Source organism: Syngnathus leptorhynchus, chromosome 8 (assembly GCF_054491065.1).
Source record: "Syngnathus leptorhynchus isolate UIUO chromosome 8, UIUO_Slep, whole genome shotgun sequence".
NCBI lineage: Eukaryota > Metazoa > Chordata > Actinopteri > Syngnathiformes > Syngnathidae > Syngnathus > Syngnathus leptorhynchus.
Window position 1 is genome coordinate 2,999,917 of NC_141202.1, and position 14,274 is coordinate 3,014,190.

The following is a 14,274-nucleotide window of genomic DNA, read 5'->3' on the forward strand; positions in this document are numbered from 1 at the left end:
CCTAAAAGCAATAGAACCCAGTCCAGTAACTGGGCGTATCATAGCGGATGGCGGCTGGATCGGCGGATCAAGTATTGGCATAGCTGAGGCGTCAAGGTATGAAAAAATGACTTTTTTGATCGTTAAAAAACGTTTATTTGCGGTGATTATTTGCCGAAACAGTGAAATAGTACAACAGGATCCGACGTGTTGCATGGGTCAACTGCCAAAGGTGAACTTCGCTCGCGAATTCATTTAGATGACGTTTAATATATGTTTAAAATCATCAAGAAGTCAAAACGCGGCTTTTTTTTTTCCTAGGCTACCTGAGCGGGTTCTTTCTTTTTTTTTCTACTAAAATGATTGTAAACTTTGTGCAGTAGTTTGTTTTGATACTGGGTAGGCGGAGTGCCAAGCAGGAAGGCATGGCAGCAAAAGCTTTTGTGTTTTTCCAGGAAGTATTTCTTCTCTATTTACTCGGTTGCTAGTTTAAGCATATTTACTGTTTACCACAGTAATAGTAAAAAACTTGTATATCGCGTGAGCGGTTTAAACCACAAACATGCAATTTTTTTGTGTACAAATGGATGGCAGATCTGAATCAGTCTGGAGTCTTACGCATGCGCAGAAAGAAGAGCTATACATCATGTCTTACACTGCCATCTACTGGCCAATTGGAGAATTACAAGTTTTATAATTGACATAAGGACTTCTCATGATTTATTTCTTCATCAATAATTATAAATAACATAATTTTCAATGATGACCCACATATAAATTATATACATATAAATAAATAAATAAATAAATAAATAAATACATATTTTTGGCCTACAGTGGTCTTTAAATCCATACTCAAGGATTCATTTTCAGAAATTATTATTGATTTTTAACTGATTGAAAAATCTTTTGAACTAGACGACCCTCCGTCAGCCTCTGACAGACCCCAGACATGAATGAAACAGACAAGCTGCGAAAGGACATCCCTGATCACAAAACAGATATTCATCTAAGGTATTATTTTGGAACTATTTAACAAACCTGTTCAATTTATTTTAAAGCAGTGAATTGTAAATCTCAACAAAATATTTTTTTAAATATGTCTATTTGTGTCCAAGTCAGCACAGTAAAGCACGATGCCAAAGAAAAAAAGAAAATGAGGGGAAAATTCACACAGTTGGCCCCATTGAACTGGTATGTTGTCAATCTCTGCCCTCCCTTTTTTTTTTTTTTTTGTAATACTACTAATAATGTCAATTCCCGTTTGGTTACACGAGCACAGTTCAGATTTGCAGATGGCGTCGACGTTCTACTGATCATATTTGGGACGGTGATGTCGGTGGCCCATGGATTGGTGTTCCCCCTCATGTGTGTTGTATTTGGGCACATGGCTGACAGATTTATACACTTTTCAGCAATGTCGAAAAACAATACCCGCTACCTCGGTGAGTTCCCAGCGACAGTAACAAATAATAACACGACAAAATAATGATCGTTTCTAATTTCAGTTTCCACCAACAACACCTTACAGGAAGACATGGCCGGGTAAGACCAATCATTCAATTTACACTCAAAATGGAACCCATATGACCATTTGATTTTTTCTTTCCAGCTTTTCTGTGTACTTCATGATCACAGGACTGTTGGTGTTGGTGGCCGCCTACATGCAGGTTGCCTTTTTTACTTTGGCGGCTGTACGACAGGTCAAACGTATCCGCAAGTGTTTTTTCCACAGTATCATGCGACAAGACATCGGTTGGTTCGACGTCAACGAGACGGCGTCGCTCAACACTCGTCTTGTCGAGTGAGTCGTGTCGATTATTTTGCATGCTCACATTAGCATTAGCCATTTCAAAGTTGTCACGACATTACGATCATCCATTTGTCCGTTACAGTGACATCTATAAGATCCAAGAAGGTATCGGAGACAAAATAGGAATGTTGATCCAGTCCCTTTCCACTTTCATTGCTTCTCTGGTCGTTGGTTTAAGCATAGGATGGAAACTCGCTATGGTCATCCTAGCCGTTTGCCCTTTACTGGGCTTGGCAGCTGCCATTTTCAGCAAGGTAAAGGAAAACCCTAACTCTCAATATAAACATCTTGATCAATTGATATATCTCCCCTTAGGTGGTGACATCATTCACCGCTAAAGAACAGGCTGCTTATGCTAAAGCGGGCGCGGTGGCCGAGGAGGTTCTCTCCGCCATCCGAACTGTTTTTGCCTTCAGTGGTCAGCAGAGAGAGATCCAAAGGTTTGCAGCGAGATGTGGCGGCACATCTGGCGCACGTCATTAACGATAATTCTTTGCTCGTCAGGTATCGTCGAAATTTAGAGGAAGCTAAGAAGATGGGAATAAAGAAGGCAATAAGTTCCAATACGGCCATGGGTTTCACTTTTATGATGATCTTCCTGTCTTATGCGCTGGCTTTCTGGTACGGGAGTACGCTTGTGAGGAATAAGGAGTACACCACTGGAACCATACTCACAGTGAGCGCACGTTGAAGAAAAAAAAAAAAAAGGGACACATATAATATCATTTAAATGATGATATTTCTCCATTCAGGTTTTATTTGCTTTGATTCTTGGAGCAATTGCTTTGGGGCAGACCTCACCAAACATCCAGTCTTTCTCCAGCGCCCGAGGAGCCGCCCACCATGTTTACAGCATCATCGACAATGTAAGTAGATCATCAATGTTTTGCTTCTTAGCCCTTGTGTATGGCAGGTTCTAGAAAATTCTATCCTACCCGACAGAAACCAAATATCGATAGCTACTCGGAGAGCGGCTTCAAGCCTGATTCGATCCGAGGAAATATAGAGTTCAAGAACATCCACTTTAACTATCCCGCAAGGCCAGAAGTCAAAGTAAGATCATCCTATCATCTGGAGATAAACCGTATTACATCATTTCCATAATTGACACGTTATGATTTGCAGGTATTGACCGATATGTCCTTGAGTGTGACGAGCGGACAGACCATGGCCTTAGTTGGAAGCAGCGGTTGTGGGAAGAGCACCACCATCCAGCTCTTACAAAGATTCTACGATCCTCAAGAGGGATCTGTACGTACACAAGTCCAAACTCAACTCAACTCAAAACAAACAATTTGAAAATCCAGTTTTTCTCTTTGTAGGTATTTATCGACGGCCATGACATCCGTTCCCTCAATATCCGCTACTTACGGGAGATGATTGGCGTGGTGAGCCAAGAGCCCGTCCTTTTCGCCACCACCATAGCCGAGAACATCCGATACGGCCGAAGCGACGTGACGGAGCAGGAGATTGAGCGAGCCGCCAAGGAGGCCAACGCTTACGATTTCATCATGAACCTTCCCGATGTAGGAGCGCACTCTCACGGGAAAAAAATACGACAGGCCGCTGATGAGATTGTTTTGCTGAGCAGAAGTTTGACACGCTGGTCGGAGACCGAGGGATTCAGATGAGTGGAGGACAGAAGCAGAGGATCGCAATTGCCCGGGCGCTAGTCCGTAACCCCAAAATCCTTCTGCTGGACGAAGCCACGTCTGCTCTTGATGTTGAAAGTGAGACGATCGTACAGGCCGCTCTCGACAAGGTACAATCATTTGGAATGTAAAATGGAGAATTATTTTGACAGTCTTAGATTGATATTATGTTTTGCGTAGGCCAGGCTGGGTCGCACCACCGTAATTGTGGCCCATCGCCTCTCGACGATCAGAAACGCTGACATCATCGCCGGTTTCCAAAATGGAGCCATTATAGAATTGGGGACTCATAGCCAATTGATGGAAAAACATGGCGTCTACCAAACGCTCGTCACTATGCAGGTAAAACAGACACAAAAAAAAAAAAAAAATCACTTGGACACGACATTCATCTAATATCCGAATAATTTGTAGACCTTCCAGAAAGCCAAAGTGGATGAGAAACTGAATAATGAGCAGAATGAAAAGAATCCAATCACCAAAACAATCACTGAATCTTCCCCGAAAAGCAAAAAAGCGCCAAAAGGGTTTTCTTCTTCTGGTTTGGAGGGAATGAAAGAAGAGAAAGAAACTTTGCTGGATGGCAAAAATGAGAGCGAGGAGGTGAGATTGGTTTTTGTAAAGAATTAAAGCAAAACATGATTCAGGAATTTTTTTTTTTTTGTAGGATGGAAATGTTCCCTCGGTGTCGTTATTCCAAATTCTTCGTTTCAACCTTCCGGAGTGGCCTTACATTTTGATGGGGCTCATCTTTGCTGCCATTAATGGATTATTACATCCCCTGTTTGCCGTCATCCTCTCAAAGTTCATTGCTGTAGGTTTCAATTGGTGGCAAATGACTCATTGAGTGCCATTGACGGATATAGACGTCAAAGTAACTCGATTAGCAGTGAGTGAGTTTAATCTGATCATCAGATTTCTCTTTCAAATGATCAGGTGATGGCTGAGGAAGACCAAGAGATCATACGAGAAAAAACGGAATTTCTTTGCCTTATGTTTGCAACCATTGGAATTGTCATTTTTTTCACCATGTTTCTTCAGGTATGTACAAGCACATAGACGAGTTAATTCTAGAAAAGTTTCTTTTTTTTTTTTTTAATCTGTCACTTATTACAGGGTTACTGTTTTGGAAAATCTGGAGAGATCCTAACGTTGAAATTGAGACTTGCAGCTTTTAAGGCTTTGATGAGGCAGGTAAGTTAAAAACAAAATAGTGGAATCTTTTTGGTATGTAGATTACTCATTATTATCATTATTATTATTATTATTATTATTATTATATTACTGTATTATTATATTAATATATTAATATTATATTACTGTAGTATTAGTATTATTATTATATAATAATAATTATTATTTTTTTCTGTCAAGAAAAAAATTCTTTTGGTTTAATGTGACTTGGAATGACATTTTAGGACCTCGGCTGGTTTGACGACCACAAAAACAGTGTTGGAACGCTCACAACCAGGCTGGCCTCAGATGCTGCTCAAGTACAAGGGGTGATTTTTCATTTCCATTCTCTCGCCACTTCACACAAAGTTGTGTTTCTACAAAACATTTGACCTTTACTCAGGTTACGGGATTACGCCTGGCCACACTGGTGCAGAATATTGCCAATTTAGGCACCGGTGTTATTCTCGCCTTTGTGTACGGTTGGGAGCTGACCTTGCTCGTATTGGTGTTGGTGCCAATCTTGGCAGTGGCCGGAACGGTGGAGATGGAGCTGCTCGCCGGTCAAGCTGCTAAAGATAAGAAGGAGCTAGAAAAAGCCGGACAGGTGCGTACTCGGCGTGTGATTTTTATAGTTTTGCTCTCTTTTTATGGATCATTTTTTCAGATTGTTACAGAAGCCATCGAAAATATCCGGACAGTCGCATCTCTGACCAGGGAACCCAAGTTTGAGTCTTTGTTTGACACTAACTTGCAAGTTCCATTTAGGTATGTGAGTGCTTCCATCACCTGGTCATAAATGGTTGAAAAAAAAAATATATTTATAAATTATACTTAAAAAAAATATATCTATAGTATATAAAATATATATTTCAATATATAAAATATTTTTCCAAAAATATGATATTTATTTTTCTACGATTCTGTGTGTGTGTCTGTAGAAATGCCCAGAAAAAAGCGCACGTTCAGGGTTTTGCTTTCTCTTTCTCGCAAGCCATGATCTACTTTACTTATGCCATATGTTTCTGGTTTGGAGCTTGGCTCGTTCAACAAGGACGAATGGATGTCGAGGGAGTATTTCTGTCAGTAATATTTCCTCTTCAAAAATATTTTCGGCAAAATAACCTGTACAAGTGATTTAATATGCTTTTGTTTTTTGCAGAGTGATTATGGCAATTCTGTACGGTTCTATGGCTGTGGGAGAAGCCAATTCCTTCACTCCAAATTACGCAAATGCCAAACTGTCAGCTGCTCACATCATGATGCTTCTGAATAGAAAGCCTGCTATTGATAATCTATCACAAGAGGGACAGTCGTTGGTAAGCGGCAGGAAACTCACCCAACAATGTGCCTCGGAGCTGTTTTTTTTTTTTAAGTTCTGTCTCCTCCCTTTACACTCTAGGAGCCATTTGATGGTAACGTGTACTTTGAGGGTGTTTGGTTTCACTACCCGTCACGCCCCAACGTACCTGTCCTCCGAGGGCTGAATCTGAAGGTGAGCAAGGGAGAGACTCTGGCTTTGGTGGGAAGCAGCGGCTGTGGGAAAAGTACCACCATCCAACTCCTGGAGAGGTTCTATGACACCAAGCAAGGCAACGTGGTGAGAAGACTATTGCATCTTTCTTCATTGAGATATGATTTCTTTTTTTTTTTTGACCTACCTTGGAATTTGACGCAAACAACTTTCCTTTTCCTGACATCTGACTTCAGTGATGTCACGAGTTATTATTTGTCATTTTCCAGATGTTTGATTCCAAGAGTGTGAAAGATCTGAACATCCACTGGCTGAGATCTCAGGTGGGCATCGTGTCCCAGGAGCCCGTGCTGTTCGATTGCAGCTTGGCCGAAAACATCGCCTACGGAGACAACAGTCGTACGGTTACGATGGAAGAGATTAAGGCAGCTGCGGAGAAAGCCAACATTCACAGCTTTATAGAAAAATTGCCAAAAGTAAAAAAGTGATTTTGAAAACATCCTAGGTAATGATTTGGTCACATTCCGCTGACTTTGATTTTTTTTCTCGAGCAGAAGTATGACACTCAGGCAGGCGATAAGGGGACCCAGCTGTCAGGAGGTCAGAAACAGCGAATAGCCATCGCCCGAGCCATTCTCCGGAACCCCAAACTCTTGCTTCTGGACGAGGCCACGTCTGCGCTTGACACCGAGAGTGAGAAGGTGCGTCTTTTTGGTTCTCATCTACAATTATGACGGGTATCCCAATTGACTTCTCTCAATTTGTGCTCGGTCAAGGTGGTACAAGAGGCGTTGGACAAAGCCAGCCAGGGTCGGACGTGTATCGTCGTCGCCCACCGTCTGTCCACCATCCAAAACGCGGATCGCATCGCTGTCTTTCAGGGAGGGGTGGTGGTCGAACAAGGGACGCATCAGCAGCTGCTGGCCAAAAAGGGAGTTTACCACATGTTGGTCACCACTCAGATGGGACATGGGAGGGAATGAGTTGACTGAGTTGCTCTTTTTTGAATTTGTAGTTTTTTTATAGGTCTTAAATTTCAATTGGTAATGGCTGTTTGAATGTGCGCCACTGTTTGCGTGTCTACTAAATGATCCACAGATGCAAGTAGGAAAAACTGAGTTCATGTTTTCTCATTACATAAATTACCATGTCCCCTCTTATATCACGTGAAAAAGTTTCAAATTTAGTCTAGTTTTAGTTGATGACTACTTCCAAAAGGTTGTAGCCTGGTTTTAGTTCTTTAACAAATGCAAATTGAGTATTTCAAGTTAAATACATTTTGGACAAAATACTACAATGTTAACCATTTTAATATCTTATCACTATTTTATTCTGACCAAGACCAGGAATTGTACACATAAAAGTAACACAAGCTAATAAATTGATGCTAACACAACAAGGCTAACATTTACCTGAAGCTATCTGTCATAAATTAAAATAACTGGCATAAATAAACAGAACACTCAAAAATAGTTAGCATAATAGACAACTAAAATATGATCAATTTTGACTGACGTATGTGACTGAAGTGAAGCAAGCGTAGCGCATTTGACTGGTGCCTGTCAGATTCCAGGTCAAAATTGCATAATGCAATCTACGAAGAAATAGTTTTTTTTTTTTTTTTTTTTCTTTTTGTGTCCTTGACAGTCCTGACATATCTGGTCAGACCAGCCACGCTGTTGCCGAGAGATCTACCTCACATTGCTCTTAATTTTGTTGCTCATCTGGAATGTTGCATTTTGCATTGCAGTATTTGTAATACATTGTAATTACCTCTGCCAAGTAATGGCAATGTATCATAATTATAAAGCTTTGAATAAAGTATTGATGCAGAAATGTATTTCACTCTGAGATGTTTTGGAACTACAATAACACAACAGGCACATTGAATTAAATCATGAAATCATCTATTCAGAACAGTTTGATCAATTACACTCATGTAGTGATCATTTATCTGACTGTAGCAGTAAAATGATGCAATGTTACAAAAATGAATTTGTGCAAATAAAAGGCATAGTCCGTAATAAGCAGCTTACCTCCGATAAATGCCCAATGACTCTGTGCAATTCGCTAAGTGAAGGTATTGATCATCCTGGTTAATGTTTGAGGACTTTTATGGCCCTTTAGTGTTTCAAATATGACTTCAAAACTAAAACAGTACAGAGTAATCCTCAACAAAGACTTGCATTTAAAAATAAGAGAATCATCCTTTGCAGCAAACGTTTTACTAGTCACCAGAAGAAGAGCAAATGAGTGGCACCTTACAGAATGCTCTTTCTCTACTTATAGCTGAGATGTGGTGGCGAGGTGGAACATGTCATGCATGGAGTTGGAGAAGTTGTTGAATAACGTGGTGGCGTCTGTCTGACGGCAAGATTTCCACGCCGAGACGGAGATCACGATCCTGAAAAGGTCACGGGAAGTAATTAGGACTCTGCACAGAGATAGCACTTCAGAGAAGATACCTGTCATCGTTGATTCGATAGAAGAAACCGTAGCCGTGATGAACCATAGGAGCGACCACACCCAGGATTGAAGTGTAGCCCACCAGACTGGAGGACAGCACAAAGTTCCCGCCACCTCCACTGCAAGTACAAAAAAAAAAAAAAACCCTTATTGTCTCAAATGTTTTCAATTAAAAACTACTTAACTTGACCTCTTTGAGTAGAGGGGATCTGTGTAGAGGGCAGGAGTGGGAAGTCCCGCCTCCTTGGCGATGAGATATAGTCCAAGGAGATGTCTGTCAAAACCTGACGACAACATAACGATCAGTCGAGAGAACACATTCCGGTGAATGTGTTTGACACCGACCTTTGCCCTCTTGACCTTCTGCCATTAACGTATTGTGTTTGTTGAAAGCTTGCAGCATGGCTTTCCTCTTGTCGTGAATCTGATGACATCGTACGGATTGAGCAGATCACGTAAAGCGGTGGCAGAAATTCCGTGTTTGTCACCTCGCACGCGGGGTCCGTCATGGCTCGACACCAGCTGAGCGCCTCGCTGGTGCAAGGCCGCATGGTCTCCGTCCTGCCGTGGTAGAACCTGCGAGTTGTTGCCGTTTCATAGCAACTTCCTGCCCTGAGGGAAATTTGGGATATATTAAGCCCAAGTTTTACGCTCGAGGGTCACATTTGAATTGATAAAAAAATATATATTTGGATCGAAAAAGTACTTTTTGTGCAGGCGGTAGTAGCTCAGTTGCAAGGCCAGCTGAACGAAGGTATCGGGGTGTAGATTCTTCTTCTTGATTGCTGATTTTCCAAAACCAGTGAAGGCGTGACACACAAGTTGGAGATCTTTCGCCTGGAAAACATGAGAGGTGAGACAAAACATCATTTACTGATTTGACTTGTAATTATGAATCTACTATATTCAACACTGACTCACCTTCTGGACATATTGCCCTTTGGCGTGGCTAATGTCGTTCAGAATTTTTGGATCCACGGTAAAAACCAGCTCATCGGGTAAAGGCATGGGTCGAACTCTGTCTGAGCCCTGAAGGCGGTCACACGTTTAAAAAAACAAAACAACTGTTGTCATAACTAATAAAAGCTATTTTTGTGTATTTGTAAGTCCTACCTTCCATTTGCCTTCTGTAGCTTTAAGCTGCTGGTCAACATACCAACACATGGACACCATAACCATTGCATCATACGGTGCATGCTGCCAAAGAAGCAAAAACTCTTTACGCTGTTTTCTTATTGGCTTCTTAAAATATATCATACTCACATCACAATTAGATCCAAAAGTACCGTCGGCGAACACCAGGGAGTTATAAGATTTGTCCCCCCAACGAATAGTGGGATCTCCTGTAAGTGCTTCCAATGCAATCTGCATTCAGAATCATTTTTTTTTGAAACGCTAAAATCAAACAAGAGTAATTAATGGGCATAAGGGATCTGTTACATTTGTGTAATTCTCTGCAGAAGAGTACGGCATGGCGTCGTCGAGGGATATTAAGAAGAGGCTGCTCTGGATGGTCTCCAGGATGCTTTCATTGTGAGGATCAATACTAATGAGATGCTCCCTGGCCTGGAGGAACAATTTGGTAACATCTTAAATTCACATTCAGTGATGACAAAATAACAGTCTATCCTAAAGTATATGTAAAAATCAGGATGTGCAATTCCACTCCCAAGCTGTAGATGGCAGTAAGACATTATTATGGATCTACTTTTATCGGGGGTTTTATTTATTTTTTTATATGTGACCCCTGAGTGTCCGCCTCCAAACCTTTGCCCATCGAGTCCTTTCATCGGAGGTCAGGGCAGCAACACCATCGCCATCTGGCCGTCCCGCGCAGCACTCTTTCACATAGCTCAGCTGCCTACCCGAATGAATCCAAACAATTGGAATTTTGCTTCTCTGAATGATCTTAACTCTTTCTGAGAAAAGTTATTACCTGAAGAGTTCTGGTGGTGTGAGCATTTCACCATTAAAAAGTGCATCAAAAGTGAAAATCCGTCCACGACACATCACAACCAGGTGGGACGGGCAGTGGCCCTCTCGCTCTGTGACACAAACAACAACGGTTGACGTCCTCTTTAACAAAATTTTTTTTGGGGGGGGACACACCATACCTGTTCTAAAATAGTTATGGATGGTGTCCTTCTGAACTCCAGGTACTTTGCAAGTACAGAAGAGCATTCTGAATTGGTCCATATCCAACACCATTTTACCAGCTTTATGAGGGGGCATCTTCTCCCTAAAGTCCCACACACCGCCGACATTTAGGATCATTTCAGAAACAAACTTTTTTTGGCATGTGTATCCTACTTGTAAATGAGATCCCAATATTGTAGCGTGTGCCAGATGTTAACACTGGCCCTCTCGAGTTGAGTTCCTTCAGCGGGGGGCCAGCAGTGCTCTAAATAGGGAGCAGGACCAGCAAAGTTCACGTGAAGCTGTGATGGGATACGCACTTCCAGGTATGCGGCGTCTAACCACCACTCTTCCAGCTAGGGGAATTCAAATAAATTCCAAGTTCAGCATTCAACGATGACGCATCATCTATGAAAATGCAACCAACCCAATTTCTCCTGGTCTCGGCTCTCTGGAGGAGTTTCTGATGCAGCTCCTTGCCAATCCCTTCCTGAAACGTCCGTACGATATCCACCGTAGCTTTAAACTCCTGGTCGGATGCAAATGGACGCACTGATGGCAGACAAATTCAGGGCGGGTTGTTCAAAACAGCGCGTGCAGATTTAATTTGAAGCTGGTACATGATAACAAAAGCAAGGTTCCAATTTTGGGGACCCTGTTTAAAACAAATGAACAAGTACCTGCATCCAAGTACTTGGAGAGACTGCCCTCTAGTGGAGGGACAGGTAGAGCAGGCAAACTGTTTTGGTACTGGAAGGTCCTCTCATGCTCCTGCTCTGGTAACTGATTAGCCATTTTTTTTATTATTCTTCAATCTGCAAAAGGTACACATGGGCAAACACTTTGGATCATTGAATCACAAAGTAAGAAGACAGGAAGAAACAAAGATGGATAGAAGAATAGAACTATTGAACATAGGAATTGACAAATGATGGATAGACAGATGGGTCATGAATAATTTATCGAGCACTTAAATATGAAGTCCATGTTTATATTGTATAGTCAACTTCAAAAAGACACATCGACAAGAAAAGTGCATTTGCATTATTATATACAAAGTGCAAGAGTTGAACTAGTCAAACTAGCAGACTGTTTGACTTCTAAAACTTGTTTCCATGATTTGCATATGTATCGCCCACGGTTCTTCGTATGCAAAATGTAAAAGTCAACTCACCTCCGGGATCCTCGAAAAATAAAACTACTTGCGTCGTGAGTTTGGGTTTGTAATGAGTATTCCCGCTAATCACCTTTAACCAAGTGCCCCACGAGCAGCCCGGAAGTGGATTGTGCGCATGCGCAACTCAGTGGCACTTGACCTACATTCCACAAAGCACCGAGTTGCCTGAGTGCAGCCAGGCGATATGGGGTCAATGCTGTGCATTCCAGATTTATTCATTTCATACAAAATAATCCTTTAATAGTCATATTTGGAACGAAAAAAAAGAAGACACATTCTATTTTTTTTATTATTACTATTATTGCCTTTTTTTTTTAGCTTTACGGAGTGTTATTTAATATATATCATCTGAATACAATCACAAGATAATACGTTAGCAGATGCTTAAATAATTTAGGCTATTTCTGATTCAAAAAATGTATTATATATCATATGTAGAATTTTAATTCCACCAAAACAAAAAACATGTTGAGCAGTAACTAACATATACTATACTAGTATTACAAATTCAACAAAAAATGACCAACAAATACAATGCGTATGACAGTGCATAAGTTTTATTTTGAAGTGTGAACACTTATAATCATCAATGATATTTCAGTCTTTCTGTTCTAATTATTAAAAATCGGATTAACCATTGAGATACTGGACGTTAGCAGGTTAACATTCACACATAAGCAAACAGAGTAGTAATTTGTATCCTACACATTCACATCAAAGAATTTTGACTCAACTCGACTTTGAAGTCATTAAAAAAAAGAACCGTTTAAAAATGTGCATTATTGTTATGAGTTATACTTCATGATAGGAGTCTTGTTTAGTCCTTTAGTACAACATGCCAGCATTTCCCTTCTATTAACCTAGTTTGCCGATGAGTTCTTTCACAAGTGCGACGTAGGCAGACATGGCGGCATCCTTGGTCGTTCCTGACAGAACAAGGGAATATAAACGATAGGTTAAAAAAAAAACAAAGTTGTGATATTTCATCACGAAATATTTTGATTTACCTTTCCTGGTGTTCCATGCATCCCACTTGGCTTTCCCTTTCAAGTCCAACATCCCTGGCCTATCTGGAAAATGTGAAATTGCAACGTGTTGTTAAAAAAATAATAATAATAATAAAAATGCAGGGCCGTAGCTAGAAATCTTTCAGTGGGGTTGCCATACTTCGTTTTATTTCACAAAACCTTAACGATGGAATGGTATGATAAATTACAGATGTCACTTGTCATACCTGTGTTGATGTCTCCGACAGTTGACTGTTTATACAGTCCGTAGAGGTCAAGCAACTCCTGGTCCGACGGCTTCGTCTTCAAGTTCTTCACATCTTCCGCCGCCTTCTCAAACTCTGCCTGCAGGTGATAAGATAAAGACACCCCCATTGATTATTAACCACTAACAACTCTTGGTAAAGTAATGAGCACATGTAGTACCGTACGTGAACTTAGTAACCTATTAGAACAGCACAAGGGGCTAAACAATAGGCTTTTTATGGAAGACTGGTGCTTTTGTTCCTACAACTCCACAAAAAGGAACTAGGCTGGACAGACAATTAGAAACATATGAAGTGGTGTTCGCCAAACTTTTGCAAGTTCAAATCGAAATGGGTCAATAAGAACCCAGTTAAGCCCCGAGCCAAAGTTTGGGAACCCCTAATATCTTCACATATTATTAAGCGTTGTTTCTCCAACCTTGCACCATATTGGTCAGAACGGACGGGGTAAAAAATATTTACAGTAGAATCGAGGTTCCATCCAGTAGTATGCTCTTAAAACATGAAGGAAAGCGAGCACGTCAGTGAAGATAGACAACGTGTGGAGCATGTGATCAAAATCGACATGGGTGATGAAAGCGATTATCAAAGGTCAAGAAGAAGCATTAAGATATTACCACAGAAGTCATTTTTGATGAAGGTTTTGCAGGGGGGCTCCGATGTGGTTGGTTTAAATTCGCAGTTCGAGGCCTGTTGTTCTTATTTTAAGTGCGCTTTGGTCGTCTGATGGGTGCAGCCGCAAAAACAACGGTTCGATTGCAGAATGTCGATGAGACGAGGGGGGAAGAGGGGGCGGGACTAGACGTGTGCGCATGCGTAAGTAATACAACGGTTCACGCACATATCACGTCTCGGGCTAAAGTCCCTAGAAACACGCAACATTGTGGGGTAGTACAAAAGAGATGTTTTGTGTGTGTTTTAAAATTAATTCAGGGAAAAAGTGTAATAAAACGGCAAATATAATGGGCATTCTCTGTGTTTCCAAATTGACTGACAAATGTATGTATTTTTTCGAAATAAAATTGGCCCACATAGACAGACAATAGTTTTGGAAGCATGTCATAAAATGTTCGTTTGTGATTTATTTTATTTAAAAACATTTTGCTCATACCGTTTACTGTACTGTCTCTT

General features: G+C 40.9%; 3 protein-coding genes across 5 annotated transcripts; 1 reads left to right on the top strand and 2 right to left on the bottom strand.

Moving 5' to 3' along the window:
* The first annotated feature begins 12 nt into the window (after nt 1–12).
* LOC147051899 (ATP-dependent translocase ABCB1-like) lies at nt 13–7,931 on the top strand. Of its 2 annotated transcripts, XM_085917578.1 has the most exons (28): nt 13–96; nt 898–993; nt 1,098–1,173; nt 1,262–1,424; nt 1,488–1,524; nt 1,592–1,783; nt 1,875–2,046; nt 2,108–2,232; nt 2,297–2,468; nt 2,545–2,658; nt 2,735–2,845; nt 2,918–3,043; nt 3,115–3,318; nt 3,384–3,554; nt 3,625–3,786; nt 3,859–4,047; nt 4,112–4,258; nt 4,381–4,485; nt 4,561–4,638; nt 4,863–4,946; nt 5,021–5,224; nt 5,285–5,385; nt 5,559–5,699; nt 5,780–5,936; nt 6,020–6,217; nt 6,361–6,567; nt 6,646–6,792; nt 6,868–7,931. In XM_085917578.1, the coding sequence occupies exons 2-28, from the start codon at nt 932–934 to the stop codon at nt 7,072–7,074; spliced, it is 3,852 nt and encodes a 1,283-aa protein (XP_085773704.1). In that variant the 5' UTR covers nt 13–96; nt 898–931; the 3' UTR covers nt 7,075–7,931. The 2 variants fall into 2 exon arrangements, with proteins under 2 accessions (XP_085773704.1, XP_085773703.1); XM_085917577.1 differs by having other exon boundaries at nt 1,102–1,424.
* crot (carnitine O-octanoyltransferase) lies at nt 5,766–12,032 on the bottom strand. 2 transcript variants are annotated; one of them, XR_015066849.1, is made up of 19 exons: nt 11,868–12,032; nt 11,374–11,508; nt 11,121–11,245; nt 10,868–11,049; nt 10,672–10,796; nt 10,494–10,602; nt 10,325–10,418; nt 9,998–10,123; nt 9,821–9,922; nt 9,671–9,754; nt 9,479–9,586; nt 9,264–9,394; nt 9,046–9,169; nt 8,903–8,981; nt 8,748–8,841; nt 8,557–8,676; nt 8,357–8,495; nt 6,279–6,473; nt 5,766–6,192 (listed from the first exon to the last, which is right to left on the bottom strand). XR_015066849.1 is itself a non-coding variant. In XM_085917590.1 (17 exons), exons 2-17 carry the CDS (start codon nt 11,486–11,488, stop codon nt 8,375–8,377), a joined length of 1,839 nt encoding a protein of 612 aa, XP_085773716.1. In that variant the 5' UTR covers nt 11,489–11,508; nt 11,868–12,032; the 3' UTR covers nt 7,982–8,374. The 2 variants fall into 2 exon arrangements, 1 of the variants encoding a protein (XP_085773716.1); XM_085917590.1 differs by lacking the exons at nt 5,766–6,192; nt 6,279–6,473 and having other exon boundaries at nt 7,982–8,495.
* Nucleotides 12,033–12,411: 379 nt separating this feature from the next.
* Nucleotides 12,412–13,944, bottom strand: acbd7 (acyl-CoA binding domain containing 7). The gene is made up of 4 exons (XM_085917604.1): nt 13,761–13,944; nt 13,105–13,222; nt 12,878–12,940; nt 12,412–12,796 (listed from the first exon to the last, which is right to left on the bottom strand). Exons 1-4 carry the CDS (start codon nt 13,770–13,772, stop codon nt 12,726–12,728), a joined length of 264 nt encoding a protein of 87 aa, XP_085773730.1. The 5' UTR covers nt 13,773–13,944; the 3' UTR covers nt 12,412–12,725.
* Nucleotides 13,945–14,274: the final 330 nt, after the last annotated feature.